Source organism: Lissotriton helveticus, chromosome 8 (genome assembly GCF_964261635.1).
Source record: "Lissotriton helveticus chromosome 8, aLisHel1.1, whole genome shotgun sequence".
NCBI classification, from domain to species: domain Eukaryota; kingdom Metazoa; phylum Chordata; class Amphibia; order Caudata; family Salamandridae; genus Lissotriton; species Lissotriton helveticus.
In genome coordinates this window covers 900,412,504-900,432,638 of record NC_136069.1, presented here as the reverse complement: position 1 = coordinate 900,432,638, position 20,135 = coordinate 900,412,504, and the positions used below count along the sequence as shown (strand labels likewise).

At 44.4% G+C, this 20,135-nt stretch overlaps 1 protein-coding gene across 1 annotated transcript in view; it reads right to left on the bottom strand.

The window, feature by feature from the left end:
* The window catches only part of LOC144773822 (coagulation factor VII-like), a 225,467-nt gene that overhangs the window by 66,738 nt on the left and 138,594 nt on the right, over positions 1-20,135 (bottom strand). The window contains 1 exon segment of the mRNA XM_078658918.1: positions 1,207-1,316. Coding sequence (XP_078515044.1) covers positions 1,207-1,316 — 110 coding nt within the window.

Below are 20,135 nucleotides of genomic sequence, written 5' to 3'. Positions count from 1 at the left end.
ATGATCTCATAATGTAGGGGATACATTTGCACAGATGAAAGCAAAGGTACATTTGGAATCTTTGCAACCTATGAGTAAGCTGAAAATTGGGAACCTTGCAAAAGTATGCTGACAGAAAAAAGCTTGGCACACCCATGATCTGTCAGTTTAGGTCAAGCAGACTGCCGATGACAGAATCAGAGCAACACATGAAATCTATTAGGCTCCCTCTAACAAACGAGCATCTACATGCAAGCTGATTTCAAAGGTGAAATGGCACATTAATGTTTTCCTCAAGCTTCTCCTCCTGTTCTGTCTCAATCGCCATTAAATGTGTATTCTTCCTTTCAAAGTTGCCACTGTATTTCTCCTCTTTGAAATAATTTGCCACTGGTTATAAATTTACCATCTCAATTAATTAGTGTCTAAACTTTGGTTACTCTAGTCTCCTATGGTCTCGAGTTGACTCCAATTCCACAAGTCCAAGTTTCTGCAGCCTCCGTATTCTCTTACTAGCCAGATTTCTATTTTACCCACAAGACTCTATTTCACTATTTCACAGTGTGCTTCCAAAATCTTTCTCCTATCCTTTCAAGTGAATGACGAGGCAGATACACTGGTCTGACTGCCCACAACAAGCTTGATGCCTCTTTCCATCACTCTATTTATATAAATATGTTTCAGACACAACCACATCACACATGGTTTTGGCAATCAGCTCTGTTTCCCCATACCACGCAGAATGCCGACTTCAAGTTAATCTGTATTGTACATATTTATAAATTACTTTATGTCTAACACATTGTTATTCCCTACACTTTACACAACTTCGCTAGTTCATAAAATGAGTTACCGGGGATGTTCCATGGATGTTACTTGAGAATTATTCATTTTTAAAATAGCTGAGAAATGCATGGACATATTTGAATTGTTCATCAAATGTAATTAAATTGTTGTTTACATATTTATTGATTAATTAGAGTCAAAATGTAGTTCCTCAGTCCTAGGTTAAACATCATGCTGGAGATTGCTGTTATAATAATTTGCAATGAATAGATCTGGGGATGCTTTCTCTATTTTAACAGAACAAATTTGCTTATTATGCATTGATGGGTAAATCTTCAACCCAGTAACATGCATGTACTGAGACTTTTAAATTCTTTAAAAATCACTCAATCAGAGTTATTACCATGGTCCATAAAGCAATAACCAACATGCAGAGCTCACCTGCCAAGGGCATTCACCCTTTGGACACTCATCACCACCAACAATTCGACCATCTTGCACCTTCTCCGTTCGATTCTTCAAAACAGGTATTTTTCCACAAGGGTATTCAACTAGTGAAAATGTGATAACAACCCAGTGAATATATTAATGTATATTCAATTACAAAACCAAAATACATTAAAAAAAAGGAAAATAACTAAAATGTTGATAGCTGTCAAATCCCAAAGCCTGCTGCATGTCTGGTCTGCTAGTTCCATTCAAAAATGGATTAAGACAGCTTTGATTGACGGATAATGCCACCATACACCAGCCCCATCCATCGTCTGGCACCTTTAATTTGCCGTGATTCTGCTTTGGGTTATTATCATGCTATTGAACACCTCAACTGCTATGAACATGATAGATTATGAGATACTGTTGGGCAGGCTAAACATAAGATATTGGATGAAAATTGCGTATTTCATGAATGGTCAGAACTAGCAAATTCAATTAAAACCCTTTCTTTTCCAATCAAGAACTGTTAGAAACAGTGGTCCTAGAAGATGGGCCCTATGATGCTTCCAATTAATAGGAACGTGCTCACTCTGGTACAAGATAATTATGCTGGATATTCTGATGTACGCATAAGAAAACCAATTCACTGAACAGTGTCTGAGCTCATGGTGATGCACACGGAACATTTAAGGCTGTAGGAGAGGTTGTGTTCAACTTTTGACTCCATATCGGGCAATCAATCAACTACTTTATTGCGGTCATTAGACCATAAAAGTGCAAGTGCAATAAACTGATACATAAGAGCATCCTCCAGTACATAGACTCAAAGCCCCAATGCCCTGTATTGCAGTTGCAAACTATTATCCCACACACTAATAAATAAGCAAAATACATAACAACACGTACAAAATACCCTAATAATAAAATATACAATTATTGGGCAGAGATAAAGTTGATACATTTCACATTAGTAAAACACTTAAAAGAGCAATCTATAAAAACACAGATAAAAAATTAGCTTTAAAAATGAAGCAAGCCCGATTAAAAAAGATAAAAAAGAGTTTTCTCAGCTTTATCCTGTACATTGTTTTTCAAAAGCGACTTACGCACACCCCACATAGAGTAGGAAGCGTGACATCGCAAATACAATTGGGGATAGAGTATTGTATTTCAACAACCTAAATACCTTTGCACAGAGTTTGGTCCCCAGATTTCTACATAATTGGGTCAGCCAGCAGCGTCTTTGCAACTCTGACTCCTCTGTATTGCTACAAGCCGGACAACCCAAAGAGAATGTACCTGCCCATTTGTTGCAGAAACTGCACAGCGGGAGAACCCTGTGCTTAAATTGAATATGCAGTGTCCTATATTGCGTAGGTTGTATCTCATCCAGGGTAGATTCTAAGATGTACTGATCTTTTATTCTCAAAAACGCAACTGTTAACGATCCTGTTGCTGAGCACCTCTGCTCTGTAAACGAGCGTGTTTACCCTCCCTGTAACTCCAAACCAGTTTGTTTCTAGAAATTGTGGTGCAAGCTTCCTCAGAGTTGTGCCATAGACTCACTCTGCCTATGTCCAGAAATTAGTCCCTGACATATGCTAGCAATGGTTGTTTCCCGTGCCCTGCAAGCCCAGGATCCCCTTTGCTCCTCTCCATACACAGCCAATTCCGGGGTTATCCATATGCGACATCCAAAAATGAGGGGTCTAAGAGCAATTTTGTTGTCAACTGAACTTACCGCCCCCCCCCCCAAGTCCAAATGAAGCGGTGTAAGGAGAGTACTGGGGGGGGAGGGGGGGGGGTCAAATAACTGACTGACAAAATTGTTCTCCTACTTGGTGATGTTTCTCAGAGTACTATGCCCCCAAAGTTCAGCCCCATACATTGCAGCACCCTTTGTTTGACTGTAGATTTCCAAGAGTGGTCCAATAGGTTTATGGAAAGAGTTCCTAAGTAGCTTGATCAACCCTCCTGTTGTCTGTGCTAGCTTCAGGCTTGGTTTGGTAATTTGGGCCCCAGTTCGTTTTTTCAGTTAATGTGACCACAAGGCACTCAAATACAGACACCCTCCAATGGAATGCCGTGCAGGCTGGGATTAGGGCGAGTAGAGCTGGTTGGGTGAAAGACCATATATTTGGTCTTTTGACAATTAATCTTGAGACCCCTATTGTCACAGAAGGCCTTGAAGTTGAGGATTCTCTGAATGCCCATCTTGACTTTGAGAGCAATAGAGTGTTGTCGGCAAACATTATCGCCGCTACTTTGCTGTTCGCTATCTTGGGGGCATCATTATCCTTCCACGCATTCAGTGTGTCTACGAGTGCATTTATGAATAGACAAAAAAGGGTGGGCACAAGCACACGATTAGTCTTACTCCTCTAGCTATAGCTATCGGTGTGGTAAGTTCACAGTGTTTTCCGAACCTGATGTGGGCATAATTGCATTCGTGCAAATGCCTGAGCATATAACAAAGATAGAACGGCACCCCTAGATCACTTAGGACAGCCCAGAGTTTATCTCTTGGTATCAGATCGAATACGCATTTAAGGTCCAGGAAGATCAGAGAGAGGTTGCCACCCTCTATAGTCACCGTTTTCCAGTACAAGAGTTGGAGTCTAAATATTTGGTCTGTGGTGTATGAGTTTTTCCTAAAGTCAGCTTGGAATGGCCTCAATATTTTGAATTAGTCCATCCAGGTCTGAAGACGACCCAGCAATACACAGGCAAATATTTTCTGGCTGACATCAATTAAACTTATTGTGATGTCTGTAAATAAGTCTTCTTCACAAACAACCGATGCAGAATCAAGTTTATTTATTACAGAGGATCTCAGCCATCATAACCTGTAGCAGGAAACCAACTGCCACAACTCCCACAGTCCTATGACATACATGGATTCCGATGACCTACATAACATTCTACATGTGAGGGAAAGAAAGGTGACATCCCACTGTCACCATAAACAAGCAGTGGCAAGTGACAGGCATGGGACCGGCTTACACAGGCGGATACCACACTTATGGGTGTGCAGTCGAAGGGAAGAAGTGGTGAACCCTTCTTATGAATCGGCAGAGTTTCCACACCAGCCCAAGTTGCTGCGATTGCCATTCCCTGAAGTATAGCATTAAACAAGATCCACAGATAGGGGCCCCAAATAGTTGGCTTCGTGTGGAAGAGGTCCCCGGGGATCTTGTCAAGTCCTGGAGCTTTGGAGGGGGGAATTTCACATAAGGCACTAACTATTTCTGTGAGAGTTATCTGAGGGGCCTCGGAGCAGATGACCTCTGGTGGAGAAATATCTTTAGCTGTACTAGTGCCCTCATCCTCCAGCCTTAAGTAAAGGGCCTCAAAATGTTGTTTGCAGACATCAGCTTCAATGTTTGGTTCAATGGCCTGCTTCCCTTCACTACTACCTGTATTAACTATGCACCAGAAAGCCTTCATGTCATGGGAGGATAGGGCCTGTTTCAGAGAATCCCACTTGTCCAGCTCCCACAGTTATTTGGCTTTGGTGATGTTGGCTCTATATAGCGCCCTCTTTTCTCTGATTAGGGGTCTATCTTTAGTTTTGATTGCCTCTATCAGAGCTAGCTTGGCCAAACGACAACCATCCTTAAACCAGGAGTGTTTGGCCTTTTTGCACCCACTTGAGTGTGAAAGAGGAAAAAATACATCAGCCAGAGTAGATGTCAGCACCTCCTGGATCTCTGCGACTCGTGTAAGGGAGGTGAATGTACTATCACTAGAGATGGATTGTTCCTCTGCCACTAGACATGGGATGACTGGACCATATAAGGAAGCCATCCTATTACAGGATTGCTGTGTTGTTGGTCAGTGTTAATCTGTCATCTGGTGGTATATTTAAACCAGATACTTCCGTGCTAATCAGCAGTTCCACCTCCACGATCAGGGCGTTGTGATCACTGTCGTGACAGGTCAAAACAGCAAAGTCCACCACCCAGTGCCACATCGTGATATCTACCAGGAAGTAGTCTATACTAGAAGAGTGTCCTGGTTGATTAAAAATATGCCTCCCTGGTGTGTCAGATTTGGTACGCCAAGTGCATGCCCTTAGGGAGTGGTTTAAGGTTCGAATTTAATCTGGAGCACCAACGGTGTCCAGGCTCTGGTTGGCGGGAAGTTTGCCTTGGGAATTCCCCAGTCTAGATCGTCTTCAATGGGTATTCCTCTGTTAAGACCATTAAGGGGTTAAAACTGGCAGTTAAAGTCACCACCAATGACCATCCAATGATAGATGGGGATGGTAGACATGGAAGCAGCCAGTTGGTCAAAGGTCAGTGATTCATGAATGTTGCTTACAGACCTGGCGTAGACATTGACCTTGGCAATTCTGACCTTGTATGTAAATGTCAGAAGAATGCACTGGACGTAATTTGAAAAAAACTCCAGCTGCTTAGATGTACAGCCCAAAAGGAACCCAACCCATACACAAAGACCACCCGATGACCTACCCTTGCCCCTGGTGGTTGCCGCTATTCTAAAAGTCGCAAAGCCCAACCGCTGTGTATCCTCCCTATATGAGGTTTCCTGAAACATGCAAATGTCGTGTTGGTCTACAAAAGTCCTCCAGTCAGGATTGGCCAATTTGTTTCTGAGGCCCACATAATTCCATGATAAGACCCTCAGCTTTGTTGGGTCTGTATTTTCAGCTGGCAAGGGTAACTGAAGATTAACAGTGGGTGGCTTGATTTCTCTCTGTTGGTAATTTTGTCTAAACACCAGAGAGTTCTATTTGGGACCTTGCTTCTGTCAGCTGTAGGCACTGGGGGGTTGAGGTCAGGTGAGATTGCTAGGGCTTTGCCTGAGCCACAGTTTGTGGCTGTCTTGTGGGAGGACTGATGAGAGCATCATTAGGCGACAGCCCAACAACGGTTTTGCCTACACATCTTGCCCGCTTGTCCAAGCCTGGTTGAGTTTCGTTTCAGATTGCTTTATTCGATTTTTGTTTAAAATCATAAAAGCGTAGAGTTAAAAATACAATCATGGTTAAAAAAGAACATACATATGAAAGCACAAATTATCTACAAATTGAAAGTTAAAAACATTTGCTCACCCTGTACATATAGCTATCTTCATAATAACATACTTTACAGGATTCGTGTAAACAGATCTTCCATTACATCAAAAGGAAAGTTGATAGGGGTTGCAGTACTTAAGACTATTATGCGGTAAGTCTAATCTGTTAAGCGCGGGGATACTACAACAATACAGTAAGCAAAGTCCTCTACCCAGCCTGGTGTTATCCTCAGCCGTTGGTCTTGGAGGAGAGATATATGAGGTGTTTGGGTAGAAATCGTGTAGATCCCAGGTAGATATGGGGCCATCACCTTCTTTGGGTGGCCAAGTTTGGAGGTATGGAATAATATGTCTACTCCTAAATCTTATTAATACCAAGTCACCAGTGATGTCTTTTGGGAGGGGACCTAGCCAGCCCACTCTCCTCACACTCATAATCCTGCCGTCAAGATCATGGGGCAGGGGTCTTTTTTTTGACAGCCAAAACTTGACCTTATTTAACAAGTCATGTTGTCTCTCTGATTTACCCTGTTTGAGTTGCGGGACTCCCGAGAGGACGCACACGAATGGAGCGGCCTCTGGAGGTAGATGAATTCGAGAAACCCTGTTGCGCTCTACTTTGGGATCAATATTGTGCGCTGTAGTGGGTTTAAGAGGGGTTTTAGGAACATTTGAAGGCAAAGAGGTGGGAACTAGTACTTGGGTTTGGGCAACTTTGTTTTGTGTGGTTTGTTTAGGCGCATTAGGAGGAGCACTTGACAAGGGATGATTAGATATTGTAGCATGGGTAGGAGGTAACAAATTAAATTTGATTGTTTCCTCAATCCCTGTCAGTCTATCCCCCAAGGTGTTGATTTTGTCAATCAGAGGGTATATAGTAGATTTGATTAATTGTTCGATCATGGACAATAAGGCCGTCTGGGAATAGGGTGCTATGTCGTCTAAATTTTTAGCCACCTCTAGAGTTGGGGGGTAATTGGTAGGGGGCAAAGTTGGACTTGGGGGCCCATTATGTAGTTTTTGTAATTTGGATTGGCTCCCATTATATTTATCCCCGTCATGCTTCCTTTTGGCGGATGTAGCCCGAACGGGTACTATACTTTGGGTATTGGCTTTTGTGAAAATGGAAAAGGGTTCCAGCACACTCTCATTAGGAGCTAACGGGATAGTGTTATTTGGCGGGGAGGGTAATCCTACTGGGGCGTACCTGGTCTTACACAGAACATTTAATTCCTCCAACAGTGAGAGGCTACACGCTGTACTGGTTATTTGTGGAGGGGATTGATTACTAGTTGGGCTGTCTATAAGCTGATCGGAAGTATTTTTATCAGCATCTCTACGCGTAGGTAAGAAGGTACTATTTGTGTGCTTGTCTAGCATCTTGGGGGAAGAATCCGACCGAAGGGCTATTTTAGTGGCAACCCCATTGCGGGTCATAGTATGGATTGAATATGATGGAATTATTAAAATTTAAGCAAGTACTACTGTCCAGTACAAAAGTCAATCGGTAGCTTTACCTCTTCTTATAAGGCCAAGGGGCATGGCCCGTCCCGTCCTCCTCAGGCCTCTGAAGGCCACAGAGGGCCCGCCCTTTGCCCGGGCTTAGCGAGGGAGGGCTGACAATAGTTTTATGCACCTCCTGGCGCTAGGATGCGGTCACGTGGTTCCCTGGGCTGCTGGGGATTGCAGTCCCCTGACCTGCACTCCACGCGGCGGCCGGCGCTTCCCCAGATGGAAGTGGGAGCGGGCAGCGGGAGGCAGGCGGCAACCCCAGCATTTTAAACAGCAAAAATGGCAGCAGCCCTCCACCCGGGGTCCCCAGCGGCAAAGTCCGCAACAATCAGGCAAGTTCCAAGATGCTCCCCCCACTCAGCAGGGCTGACGATAGTTTTATGCGCCTCCTGGCGCTAGGATGCGGTCACGTGGTTCCCTGGTCTGCTGGGGATTTCAGTCCCCTGACCTGCACTCCACGCGGCGGCCGGCGCTTCCCCAGATGGAAGTGGGAGCGGGCAGCGGGAGGCAGGCGGCAACCCCAGCAGGTCAAACAGCAAAAATGGCAGCAGCCCTCCGCCCGGGGTCCCCAGCGGCAAAGTCCGCAACAATCAGGCAAGTTCCAAGATGCTCCCCCCCTGGTTGAGTTGTGTCATGGGACTCCTTCACTCCACCCACCCCCACCACAGATGTGGTGCTAGGATAATAAAACTCTCTCTCAAAAATTGCCCGCTCCCTAGTTTCCTCCTGGCATTTGGTTGACTGTTCTGTGTGCTGTATTACTTTGAGTCAATCAATCTCTTCTAAGACCCCGAATCTGTTTGCTGTGGGTAAGTTGTATAGTAAGGGTCTGGGAGTTCATGCCACTGTCTATTTTGCTGGTGATTCTGCTTCCCCAACCACTGTCAATAGCTCTTGTGCATACTGGTTAGTGATGCTTGATATGAAATGTAAAAATATTCTAGCGGTAGGGACCTTATTCCCGCATCTTGACTATAACTGTTTAAACATAAAAGGCTTTGGGCAGTCATTGTTTTTTTTAATTGATCACTACGCAATCCCCATGCACATCTTTCAAGCTAATTGCCTCCCACCTGACCCTACGTGTCATAAGAATCTCGCCAGCATCCTCATAGGAGAATTGTATCCGCCTTGCCAGCCAAAACATGCATTTATTCTTCAGTTCCAGATGCGTTTCCCTCTGCCTTTGTTGAGCTCAGGTACATCTACTAGAACGATGACATACAGGGATAAGGTGGGGGTAGGTTAATCGAAGACAAATCATTACTCTCTTCCCTGACCTCTGTGCTGGGCTCATTACCGTCCCCCTCCCATCTATGCCTGGGTCCCTGCTGGTTCACATAATCTTGCCTAGTAGCCATGCCTAGAAGTACCGTATCTCATAGTTAGCCCTATTAGGGTCAGAGGTGGAAATGGGGTTTTGGGCATATGGGGGTTCAGACCTATTTCCAGGTGTTAGGGTGTTAATATCAGCCTGGCAACTAGCATTGGTTCCTTTCCCTATGGTTGGAACTGGCCTTCACAGAAAGGATTCAAACAATTCTGCCAGTTTATCTACCTGTGCTGCTGAGGAACTTGTCTTTTACATTATGTCTAAATTGTGCCTGTAAGTCCACCACCAGGTTTGTTACCCATACTGGGTAGTACAAAGACACTAGTGCGCTGTCTTTGTTGCCCATATTCGTATCTGGGTCATCCACGTTCCCTCCGATGAGGGTTGTCATTTAGCTTCTTTCTCTTTGCCTTCCCTCCATTTGTTTGTTTAGGTATCCCATTTTTGACAGGGCCAGTGTCTGTAACCCTTTTGCGCGAATGGGCTTTTGGTGATTCACTCGCCTTTGCACTGTCAGCAGACTGTGAGATATGGGAACTGATTTCTTGGGTGAGGGTAGTTTGGGGGGAGACAATGCCAGATATGGGGAAATGAAGGTCAGGGGATAGGGACAGCCGTCTTTCGGTAAGTTCAATTTCCGTTGCCACTACGCCAATGGCCCTCTGTAGCATCATGTTGATTGAGGTTGGAGGCAATGAAGAGGCCAGCTGCTAAGGCAAAGCTTGCTGTTTGGAGTGGCATGTCTGTTTCCCAATTATTTCAAAGTATCTGGAGTTAGAAATGGCCACTAGATCTAAACAATTCTAGACTACGGACATGCAACCCATGGTAACGCCACCCCGAGTACTAATGCCAAACAATAGCCTGCTTACTCGGTGTTCCTTTTGCTTGATATGGCAGGTAAAACACAGAGAAAAACACTGTAAATTATAAATCCTGTTCCAGCCCCAAATCTCTTAGAGCTGGTCCTCCTTGTGCAGATGTCAGGGGGGTGGCCCAGCCCTGCCAATTCAGGGCAATGACGAATGAAGGCGGAACCGCTTGTGGCCTGGTCTTCGCCCAGGCACACGCCCGGGCACGTCTCATGGAGCGGGAGCCCTCCGGTGAATTATTGTACGCCTCCAGGCACGGGCAAGGCGTCATTGGCGTGTCTTCTGTTGCTGCTCCTGGGAAATGTGGTCCTTCCCCCTGCTGCACTACCGAACGGGCATCCAGCGGAGTGGGAGCTCTCCAGTGATTTCTTGCGCACCTCTAGGCAACAGCAAGGCGTTGCTGGCAGCGTCTGCCGCTGCTGCTCCTGGGAAGTGTGATACTTCCTGCTTCTAAACTACAGAATGGGCTTCTCCATAGCTGTATACGGTGAACCAAAATGGGTATTGGAAGCTAAACATATGAAAGAGGATACCACAGGACTTCATTTCCATTCTAATTAAAAGCCTCTTTGAGACATACCTGAGCAGGATGATGTGGTCATTTGAGTATGCATTTACATATTGCGAATCTACCCTGGGCCTTGAATGCTACCCATTTGCATAATGACACATTAGGTCTGCATTTATTTGTACTTGAGCATATCAAGCTTGAGCCTGGGTGCTCAAGACTTTTTCGGAGCATTCTGCTGCAGTGTCTGACCTCAGTCACTCATTGCAGCCTCCTTTCTGCTTTCCTATGACCAGAATAATGAGTAAAGATTCCCTTATGACCTCACATTTTCAATGCAACCTCCACATCATCTCAAATGCCCAGTGTTACCTCTAGTTTGTAATCATGCTAACGCGGGATTACTGGTTACTAGTTACCTTACCAAATCCCAAACTAAGTCGACTGAATCGTTGGTACCTGTCATTGAGTAAAAGGTAATCTAACAATAAGTCAATCAATTTAAGAACTTACACCACTCTAAATGACCACTGACCAAATTTAAGTTCCAAAGATTTAATATAAAGTCAAAGATAACTGAAGATACAAACTTCTCAAAATGAGATTCAGAAGATAAATGGGTATCACTATGAACATGAACTTTTTGAATAGTCTGAGTCTGAAAAACAGAATAATGAGTACAACTTCCAATAACATAAGCGTTGCCAAAATGGATACAAGTTGCAACCTCAAAGTCATTACAGAAAAGAAAATTAAGGTTAGTCTGTCCCTACACTATACTAAGTGACATCCCTACTTAACAAGATCTTTACCCCTCTAGGTGTCAGCCGTGGTGACTTCCTAAGAAGATCACGCACTTCTCTTTGTCTCTTCTCTGATAATGGGTCTCTCCTGATCAGCCTATCTGCCTACCCATCCACTTCCTTAGGCTCCCAAAATCATCTGCTCTACTCTCCTCCCGGGTCGCTTTCCCTAATACCAAATCACATTTCCAATAGAAACGCCCCTTGGGACGCCCCTCACGTGGTACATCTTTGCGCGGTAAACTCCATGATGGTACTCTTCAAGACCCTCGTTATAGTTGACCTTGGTTCCCGGGCTTCTTCTCCAGTGCGCTGATACCCCCTGAAATTCCTGGAAACTCCTACAGGCCTGCGCCAAGCGCCACTGAACAAAGTCCCTTTCATTCGAGCTGATTAGGACCCTCGCACCTGCATACAGTTCGTCCTGCAGTGGGCCTCAAATTCCAGACTCCACCATATCTTTAGGTCGTAAAACACACTCAAAGCTCTGTGCTGGACACCTCTCGACTTCTTCCCTAACGAGCACATGGCAGTTCAAACGATATGACATTATCAGTTCAGGCCTACTTGATTTACATGAAGCAGGTCCCTGCACTCTTAAAACATTAACTTGATTTAAACAACATTCTTAACTAGCATATGTTTCTAAAACAACACATCTATAAAACATATATTTCAAACTTAATTCGATAATACATTTGTGGAAGAACCAGGTTAACCCCATCTCACATTATTTTAGCAGCACGTTTAGATTTGCTGTGAATTGCCCTAAGGCCTACACAATATACTGGATTTTTTAGAGTTCTATTCAACTCTAACATGATTCCTTTAACATGAGAACATGAGGTTTTCGTTTTCATTCCAACATTTCTACATTAATCTCACACAGTTATGATTAATATTACTCTACTTAAACATTCTATGCATTTCACTACTGAACATAAGACACTGTGTATTTCACTTCTAAATATAAAACACTCGTGTGTAAACATGTTTAAACTAACTACGTGCTTGTAAATATGGTGCACTCATACATTTTTCAGACTTGTGCTCTCTCAATCCCCCCTTTGATGACCTTCAGGGGTCATCACCATCAAGACACCATCACAAAATGTAGAACCCTTCAAAGTGAAGTCGTGGCAGTGCCACCTCTTTTCATTGTCTCCAATGCTTTTAGATTCCGGTATTGAGTGTCCTGCATCGCTGTCAACTTTTCCTCCTGTTTCCTCATAGTTCTCTGTAACCTATTTGCTCTATACCACTGATACAAACGCACCAATCCCCACAAAGTGATTACACAAATCACAATTATGATGATGGGTTTCAGTATGTACCAAACGATACCCTTTCCTAAGTTGGCAAACCAACCTCCAACTTTACCCATTCCATGACCTACTTTTTCCCACACATTTATCTTTGTCAAATCCTCAATTTCGTAGTGTATGGCAGTGATGTTTCGTATATACTTCTCTAGAGGTTTTGAATTGTCTGGAATGTAAGTGTAACATTCCTGGACCTTCAAAGCCTTACAGACTCCTCCCTCTTTAGCTAACAGAACATCTAAAGCAAGTCGGTTCTGAAGAACCATTGCCCTAATCGATTGCATCTCACCTTCTATCAGCATCAACGATCTAGCAGTACTGGCAGATAGCCTATCTACGACTGTAGCTAACCTCCTGATCTTAATGTCATTCAATATCAGTCCTAAGATAGGGAATGCAGCACCGAGTACATCTCCAACTACTTCTGCTGCACCCAGCCCTCTCTTCCACCTAGTTGGTATTTCTTTCTTTGTCGTTTCTAAATTCTCAACATGATATATTTTAGGGAAGACAACAGCCAGATAGCATGATCCATACCAATTATCTGGTAGCTTCACATAGGCATTTCTTCCACATACAAAATATACATTTGGAATTGCTTGCATCCCTTTCAAAAAATCCTTAGAGTAATACTCCAGTTGAAAGGCATGTTCACAATGGACTTGACCTACATAAAAATTCTCATAATAGGAGTAACTCCTGTGGATGCACAGTTTCCCCCGTTTCTCCTTATCTAAAGCAATTGGACCAATACTACCCTTTCTTTGATGTGCCCTTTCCTCCTTGGTCCAATCTGTTTCCCATTGTCCTGAGGCCTTCAGAATCTTCTGCCTCCTGTATCTAGTATCTACCTGCCCTATAAACTTTTTCTCAATTTCTGACACTTGACAAGTCAGATTGTTTCTTCGAGCATGTGAAGTATCTAATGTTTTCCATGGAATAAACCATTTGTGTAATCTGTCTTCGCTTTTGTAGTAGTCCCACTTGTTCAAATGCTTGAAATTCGGGACCTCTGGCAATGTCGAGTCGAAATTCGAGAAATAATACTCAAATCCTTCTCGTCCATAAAATATGCTCAACAACAAACTGCATGTGATTCCATATGTCAATGGAAGATGATGGTATCTGATACCCTCCTCCACAGAAGCTGGTAATTGCATACAAACGTAGCAATTCTTCACCTCCATGGCATCAACGTATTCATAAAGCAATTTAGCATAAGCATTTGACCTGAAATTTCCCTGTGACTCATCTGTATGTAACCTTTTTATTTCTGCATCTAACAACGCTTTGTCTTTATCATTGATGTTTCCCTTATCATTAACAATAGTGGTTCTCGGTGTTGACACTCCCTTGACCTCCTTGACTGCAGTTGCATCTCTCTCGTGTCCCACTATGTATGAGACAGTAACCACTAAAACTATCAGGGAAATCACCACTCCCAACAATATGCCAACTATACATTTTGCCCTGCGGTTCGGGTTGCCAGCCTCCATGTTCTCAAACAGTGTAGTTCTTGACTTTCTTCCAGCATTCGCTTCTTCTTCTCTCTGTACAAAGTCTTTCTTTTACATATTGTCCCTCTTTGGAACACTTGGAAGCCGACAATTTACTCCGCAAAACAGTTTAAAGTCCTGTAGAAAACAGACAACCCTAGCCCTTCTCCATCCGCTAAAAGGAAACCCCTACCAATTTTCTTCTTCCACTCGGCGCTAGGTTATCTTGCAGTAATTTTTCAAAGTCCTATCAAAAGTCTTTTAACAACAAAGTGTTAGTCCAAAACAATGCGATCTCCGAGAAGTTCTACTACTCGCTCAAGCATCTCCAAACGAAGAAGAGTTCCCTCTAATATTGGATATCGTGAACAGCAAACTGGAAATTCAACTGTTTCTAAGAGCAATTTTCTTATTCCGCTTAGGAGAGGAGGATAGACGATGTTGAGTGTCAGCAACCTTTCAGTCTCCGCCCCCGGTAGCAGGAACAGAATTTGTACAGTGATGATTGGGTCAGTTCTGATCAGGTTCACTTCCCTGACCCTCCCGGTTCTGTGCCCCACCGACATCTGCAACGAGGTAGGTCCAATCAGGAGTAGAGTATCTTCTACTAGGCACTCGCACCCTCCTTGATCTTCTAGGGCCCTCCTCGGTTCCCTCTTGGGTATCTTCCTCTTGATCCGAGTCTTCGGATATAGGAACAAGTGTTTCTTCCTGGGCCGACCTCAAACTTAGCCTCCTGTCTCTTCCCGGCCAAGTGGCAGCCTCACACCTTGTTCTCCTATATCTCGTCCTCACACTCGGTTCTTGATCACTTTGGTACTGATCCATGTCTGTTTCGTATTCACTGCTGCTCTCTCCTTCAGTTGCGTCTTCAGTCTCACTGCCGTCCTGCCTTCGCTCTTCTTCTGAATCCGATGCGTTCCCAACTTCTTCCGACACCCCCTCAGCTGCCTCAATCCCTTCTTGCGACTCTTCTTCCACTTCCGGGCTTTCGTCTGGGATAGGAGCTGTTCCTTCTAGAGGTGCTGGAACTCTTCGAGTATGGGATGCATGGATCCAATTTGGCAGCCCCCCGCACTTCACCGCGGTGTTCGTTATCAGGATTACCTGAAAGGGCCCACGCCAACGAACATCTAGGCAGTTCTTCCGGACGTGTTTTTTAACCAACACCCAGTCCCCTGGGTTCAGGTCATGACACAGGTTCCTCGATGCTGGAACTTCAGCCGCATGCACCTGAAGGGACACAGAATGGATGGCGTCAGACAGTCCTTTACAATAATCCAAGATCAGATCATCTGTAATATTCAATAGGGCAGCAGTTGGAACTGTGGGAAGTCTCATGGCCCTCCCCATCAGAATCTCGTGTGGAGAGAGACCTGTCCTCCTGTCAGGGGTGCTGCGCATGCTCATGAGCACTAGAGGAAGAGCATCTGGCCAACTCAAAGATGTGGATGCCACTACTTTAGCAAATCTATTCTTCAAAGTGCCGTTCACTTGTTCCACAATTCCTGAAGCTTCTGGTCGATAACTACAATGCAGCTTTTGATCGATATTCAGTGTGGAGCACAACATCTTCACTATTTCGCTGTTAAAATGTTTTCCTCTGTCCGATTCCAAAGAGGCAGGCACCCCGAACCGCGGTATCAACTCCCTGAGCAACAATTTAGCCACTGTGAGTGTATCGCACCTACGTGTAGGGTACGCTTCAACCCATCTGGAAAATACGCATACAATCACCAACACATACCGAAGGCGATTAACTCTTGGCATTTCGATGAAATCTAGTTGCATTCTATTGAAAGGCCCCCCCGACCTCCCAATGTGACTCAGTGTGACTGGTGTTCGTTTGCCTACGTTCAGTTGTTGGCAGGTAACACATCGCTTACATACTGATTCTGCTGCTATTCTAAATTTAGGGCAATACCAAGTTTGCCTAAACACTCTCATCATAGCATCCCTTCCTAGATGTACTGGACCATGTATTTCTCTCGCCATGGGATTAGCTAATTCTTCAGGTAACACAGCCCTCCCATCTGCTGAAACCCAAAAATCCGTTTCACTTCGCACGCAACCTGCTATTTCCCATGCCTTTTTCTCTGTTTCAGGTGCGTTCTCCTGCATCATTCTTAAATCCTCCCAAGTGTCTACAGTTTCTAACATCATACTTAATTCTGTCTTTTCTTCAGCACCATCTATTTCCACTTTTGAAAACGAATAATCTTGTTCCGCACAATAACGTGCGACTTCATCAGCGTATCTGTTGCCTTGTGACACAAAATCGGTATTCTTAGTATGAGCTACACACTTTACTATTGCGATGTCAACTGGACCTTGTAATGCTTCTAACAACAGTCGCACAAATTCTCCATTTCGAATGGGCGAACCAGAGGAGGTCATGTAACCCCTCTGAGACCACAACTGCCCGAAATCATGAACCACACCGAAACCATATTGGCTGTCCGTGTAGATGGTGACTCTCTTTCCGTTTCCTGCTATGCAGGCACGAGTTAGGGCAATAATTTCTGCTACCTGTGCGGAATGTACTCCTTCCAGGCAAGCAGCTTCCACAACTCCAGTAATAGTACAAACAGCATAAGCTGCTCTCAACCGACCAGTATCGTCTCTTAAACATGAGCCATCAACAAAATAAATTTCATCGGGGTCAGACAACGGCTCATCCACAATATCTGGTCTGGGTTTCGTGCATAGTTCAGTCACATCAAGGCAATCGTGGTCTTCACATCCTTCGCCTTCTATTACAGTAGGTAATGGCATTAAAGTAGCAGGATTCAAGACAGAGCATCTCCTGAGAGTCACGTTCTCCGCGGCAAGAATAACTTGCTCGTAGCGCGTGAGCCTACTATTGGTCAGATGCTGCGTCTTCGTCCTGGTCATTAGCAATTCAACTGAATGTGGTACATACACCACCACTGGATGTCCCATCACAATACTCTCGCTCCTTTCAATGCTGACACCCGTTGCAGCAACGGATTTGAGACACCCGGGCAACGCTGCGGCTACTGGATCTAATGTAGCCGAAAAATATGCAACTGGTCTACGGGCATTTCCGTGGGCCTGTGCCAAGACTGACAAAGCACATCCCTCTCTCTCACAGCAATAGAGTGAAAATGATTTCTCGTAATCGGGCATTCCCAGAGCCGGAGCACGACATAAATCGTCCCTCAGCTGCAAGAACGCCACCAAGCATTCTTCGTCCCATGGTACCGGATCACTCACCTCCTTGTGCGTCAGTTTCTGTAAGGGCTTCGCTTTCAGTGAAAAGTTAACTATCCACTGTCGGCAGTAACCCACCATTCCTAGGAACATTCTAACTTCTCTCTGTGTTGTAGGCGCATTCATCTTCATTATCGCCTCAATCCTCTCTGGTGACACCTTACGTTTTCCTTTCTCTAACCGGTGCCCTAAATACTGTACTTCTGTCAGACAATACTGCAATTTGCTCGGAGATACCTTATGTCCATTTTCAGCTAAATGGTTCAATAAGGCAATCGAGTCTATTTTACAGGCTTCCTCTGTCTCTGACGCCACAAGTAGGTCATCTATGTACTGGACCAGAACCGAATTCTGCGGCAGTACTAGATTTTCGAGATTCTTCTTCAACAACTGGTTGAAGATGGATGGACTGTCTGTGAATCCTTGTGGGATTCGACACCATGTTAAAACGCGATCTTCCATTTTAAAAGCAAAAAGATACCTGCTCTCTTCATCCAATGGGATTGAAAAGAAAGCCTGGCAAAGATCTATCACTGTGAACCATTCTGCTTGACATGGTATTTGAAACAGTATCACTGAAGGATTCGGTACCACGGGACAACATGAAACGACTATATTGTTAATTTTTCGCAAATCCTGCACTATCCTGAATTTCCCACTAGGTTTCTGCAAACCCATAATCGGGGAGTTACAAGGACTACCCACGATTTCTTTCAGTATTCCCTGTTGTATCATTGACTCGATCACAGGTTTTATTCCTGCAATCGTTTCCTGGGACAATTTGTATTGAGGCGTTCTTGGAAACTCAGCATTTGGTTTTACCAGTATTTTTACCGGTTCTACCCCTTTAATCAATCCTATTTCCTCTCCGGTGAAATCCCATACCTCTGACGCCACTGCATCTCGTAGGTCTTGGGGAAGATCTTCTACTGTCAGAGTAGGATATAGTTCTACACAGGATTTTTAATTGGCCACCTTAAAAGTAGCATCTTCATCGGTAGTCTGTACCTCCACTCCTTGCGGGGTGCAGTATATTGTGCAGTTCAATTTGCACAACAAGTCCCTTCCTAACAGACATACCGGACTCGAGTCACAAACCACAAACTGATGTTCGTTCATATGGTTTCCTATCTTCACAGACACTGGTTCTGTCAAGGGACTAGTCATTCTTTTGTTCGCGACTCCTACCACCTGAATTGTTTCCCCTGACATCGGCAAGTCTGGAACCACCGCCGATCTCAGTGTTGATCGGGTAGCCCCAGTATCCACCAAGAACGTTGTGGGACACCCTGCCACTTCTGCCTCAACAAATGGCCCTCTTTGATCCACCTCTAGGACTGCCCCGAGGGTACAGTCCTCTTCACTGCTCACACGTTGTCCTGTCAATGGATCAATGTAATAACACTTTTCTTCCTCGATGAATAGAGGCATTTGTTTAAAGACCTTTCCCCCTGTCGCTACCTTCGGTGGCTGTGGGAACTGGGCCCGTGGAGCCGAAGTCCCCCCTTTGACCACCTTGCTACCTGGAACTGTCACCTTTTGAGTTGGGACTTCTTGGACCTGCTCTTCTACTTCTAGCTCTCCATTTTCAGGGTTAAAGGGACACTCGCGTCGCCAATACCCCACCTGGTGACACTGATGGCACTTCGTCGTTTTCTTTAAAGTGGCAAAGTCTATCCTAGGTCTCTGCCCTTCTTCATTATCTTTGTTCTGACCGTTTGGTTTTCGTCCCATCCCCTGCTTCTGCTGGCCACCCTTCCCAGCGGACTGCATTTGCACCACCATCAATTTCTCCTTTAGATTCTTGGCTTTAGAATCTATCTCGTCGCTACAGTATCTTGCATTACGTAAAATCTCATCTAGTGGTTTGTTCTGCCAACAGATTAAATGTTGCTGTATCATCAAACAAATATCAGGTCTCAACCCCAAGACAAACTTTGACACAAACTGCCCTATATCTTTGGGATCCATTACATCGAGTCCACTGTATTGCTTGAATGTTTTCAATAATCTCTCATAAAACTCGTGAACTGTCTCCTTGGGTTCCTGCCTTGTTCGGTCTATTTTCACCCAATCTATATCCTGTGGTGGTACCTTATCTTTCAGCCATGCTATTACCCTTTCATATTTTCGCATGACAATCTCGGACGGTCCATTAGTCCGAGCATCCCTCACTGGTTCAGTATTTGGCCATTCAACACTAGTCTTGCACGGGGTCCACAAATCAGATGGGACCACGATGTCAAACAACGTGTTCAAATCAATCCACAATACTTTCGAGATTTTGACAAACCTTTCTACCTGCTTATACCACTCAACTGGATTGTCCCTTAACTTCGGAAATGAGTTGGTAAATGCAGCTAAGTCTCCTCTACTCCAGGGCACATGTACATAATTTCCATTTGATATTTCTCGCAAAGGGAATGCCTCCATATGCATTACCCTTCCCTCGGGGGTCATCACATTTGCACTTCGTCTAACTGTGCCCTTTTTCGACCACCTTTCTTCCCATTTGTCCAATTCTCTCCACACTCTTATCCTTGATACCAGCTCTCTTATGTGTGTTTTTAATCCAGTAGTTCTCTTCTCATCTAGATCCTGGTCTGCGTACTGTAATCTGTGGTTACTCTGCAATGCCCTTGTCCTAGACAAATCCACGGCATACCTATCTGCCAAATCAGTCAGTTTCTCATGAAACGCTCTAGCTTTCCTAGTAATATCCTTTGCCATGAACAATAACTCATCATGTTCATACAATTCTATCCTTTCCAAAGGCAATGTTCCATCTATTATCTCATCAACATCTGATTTTAAA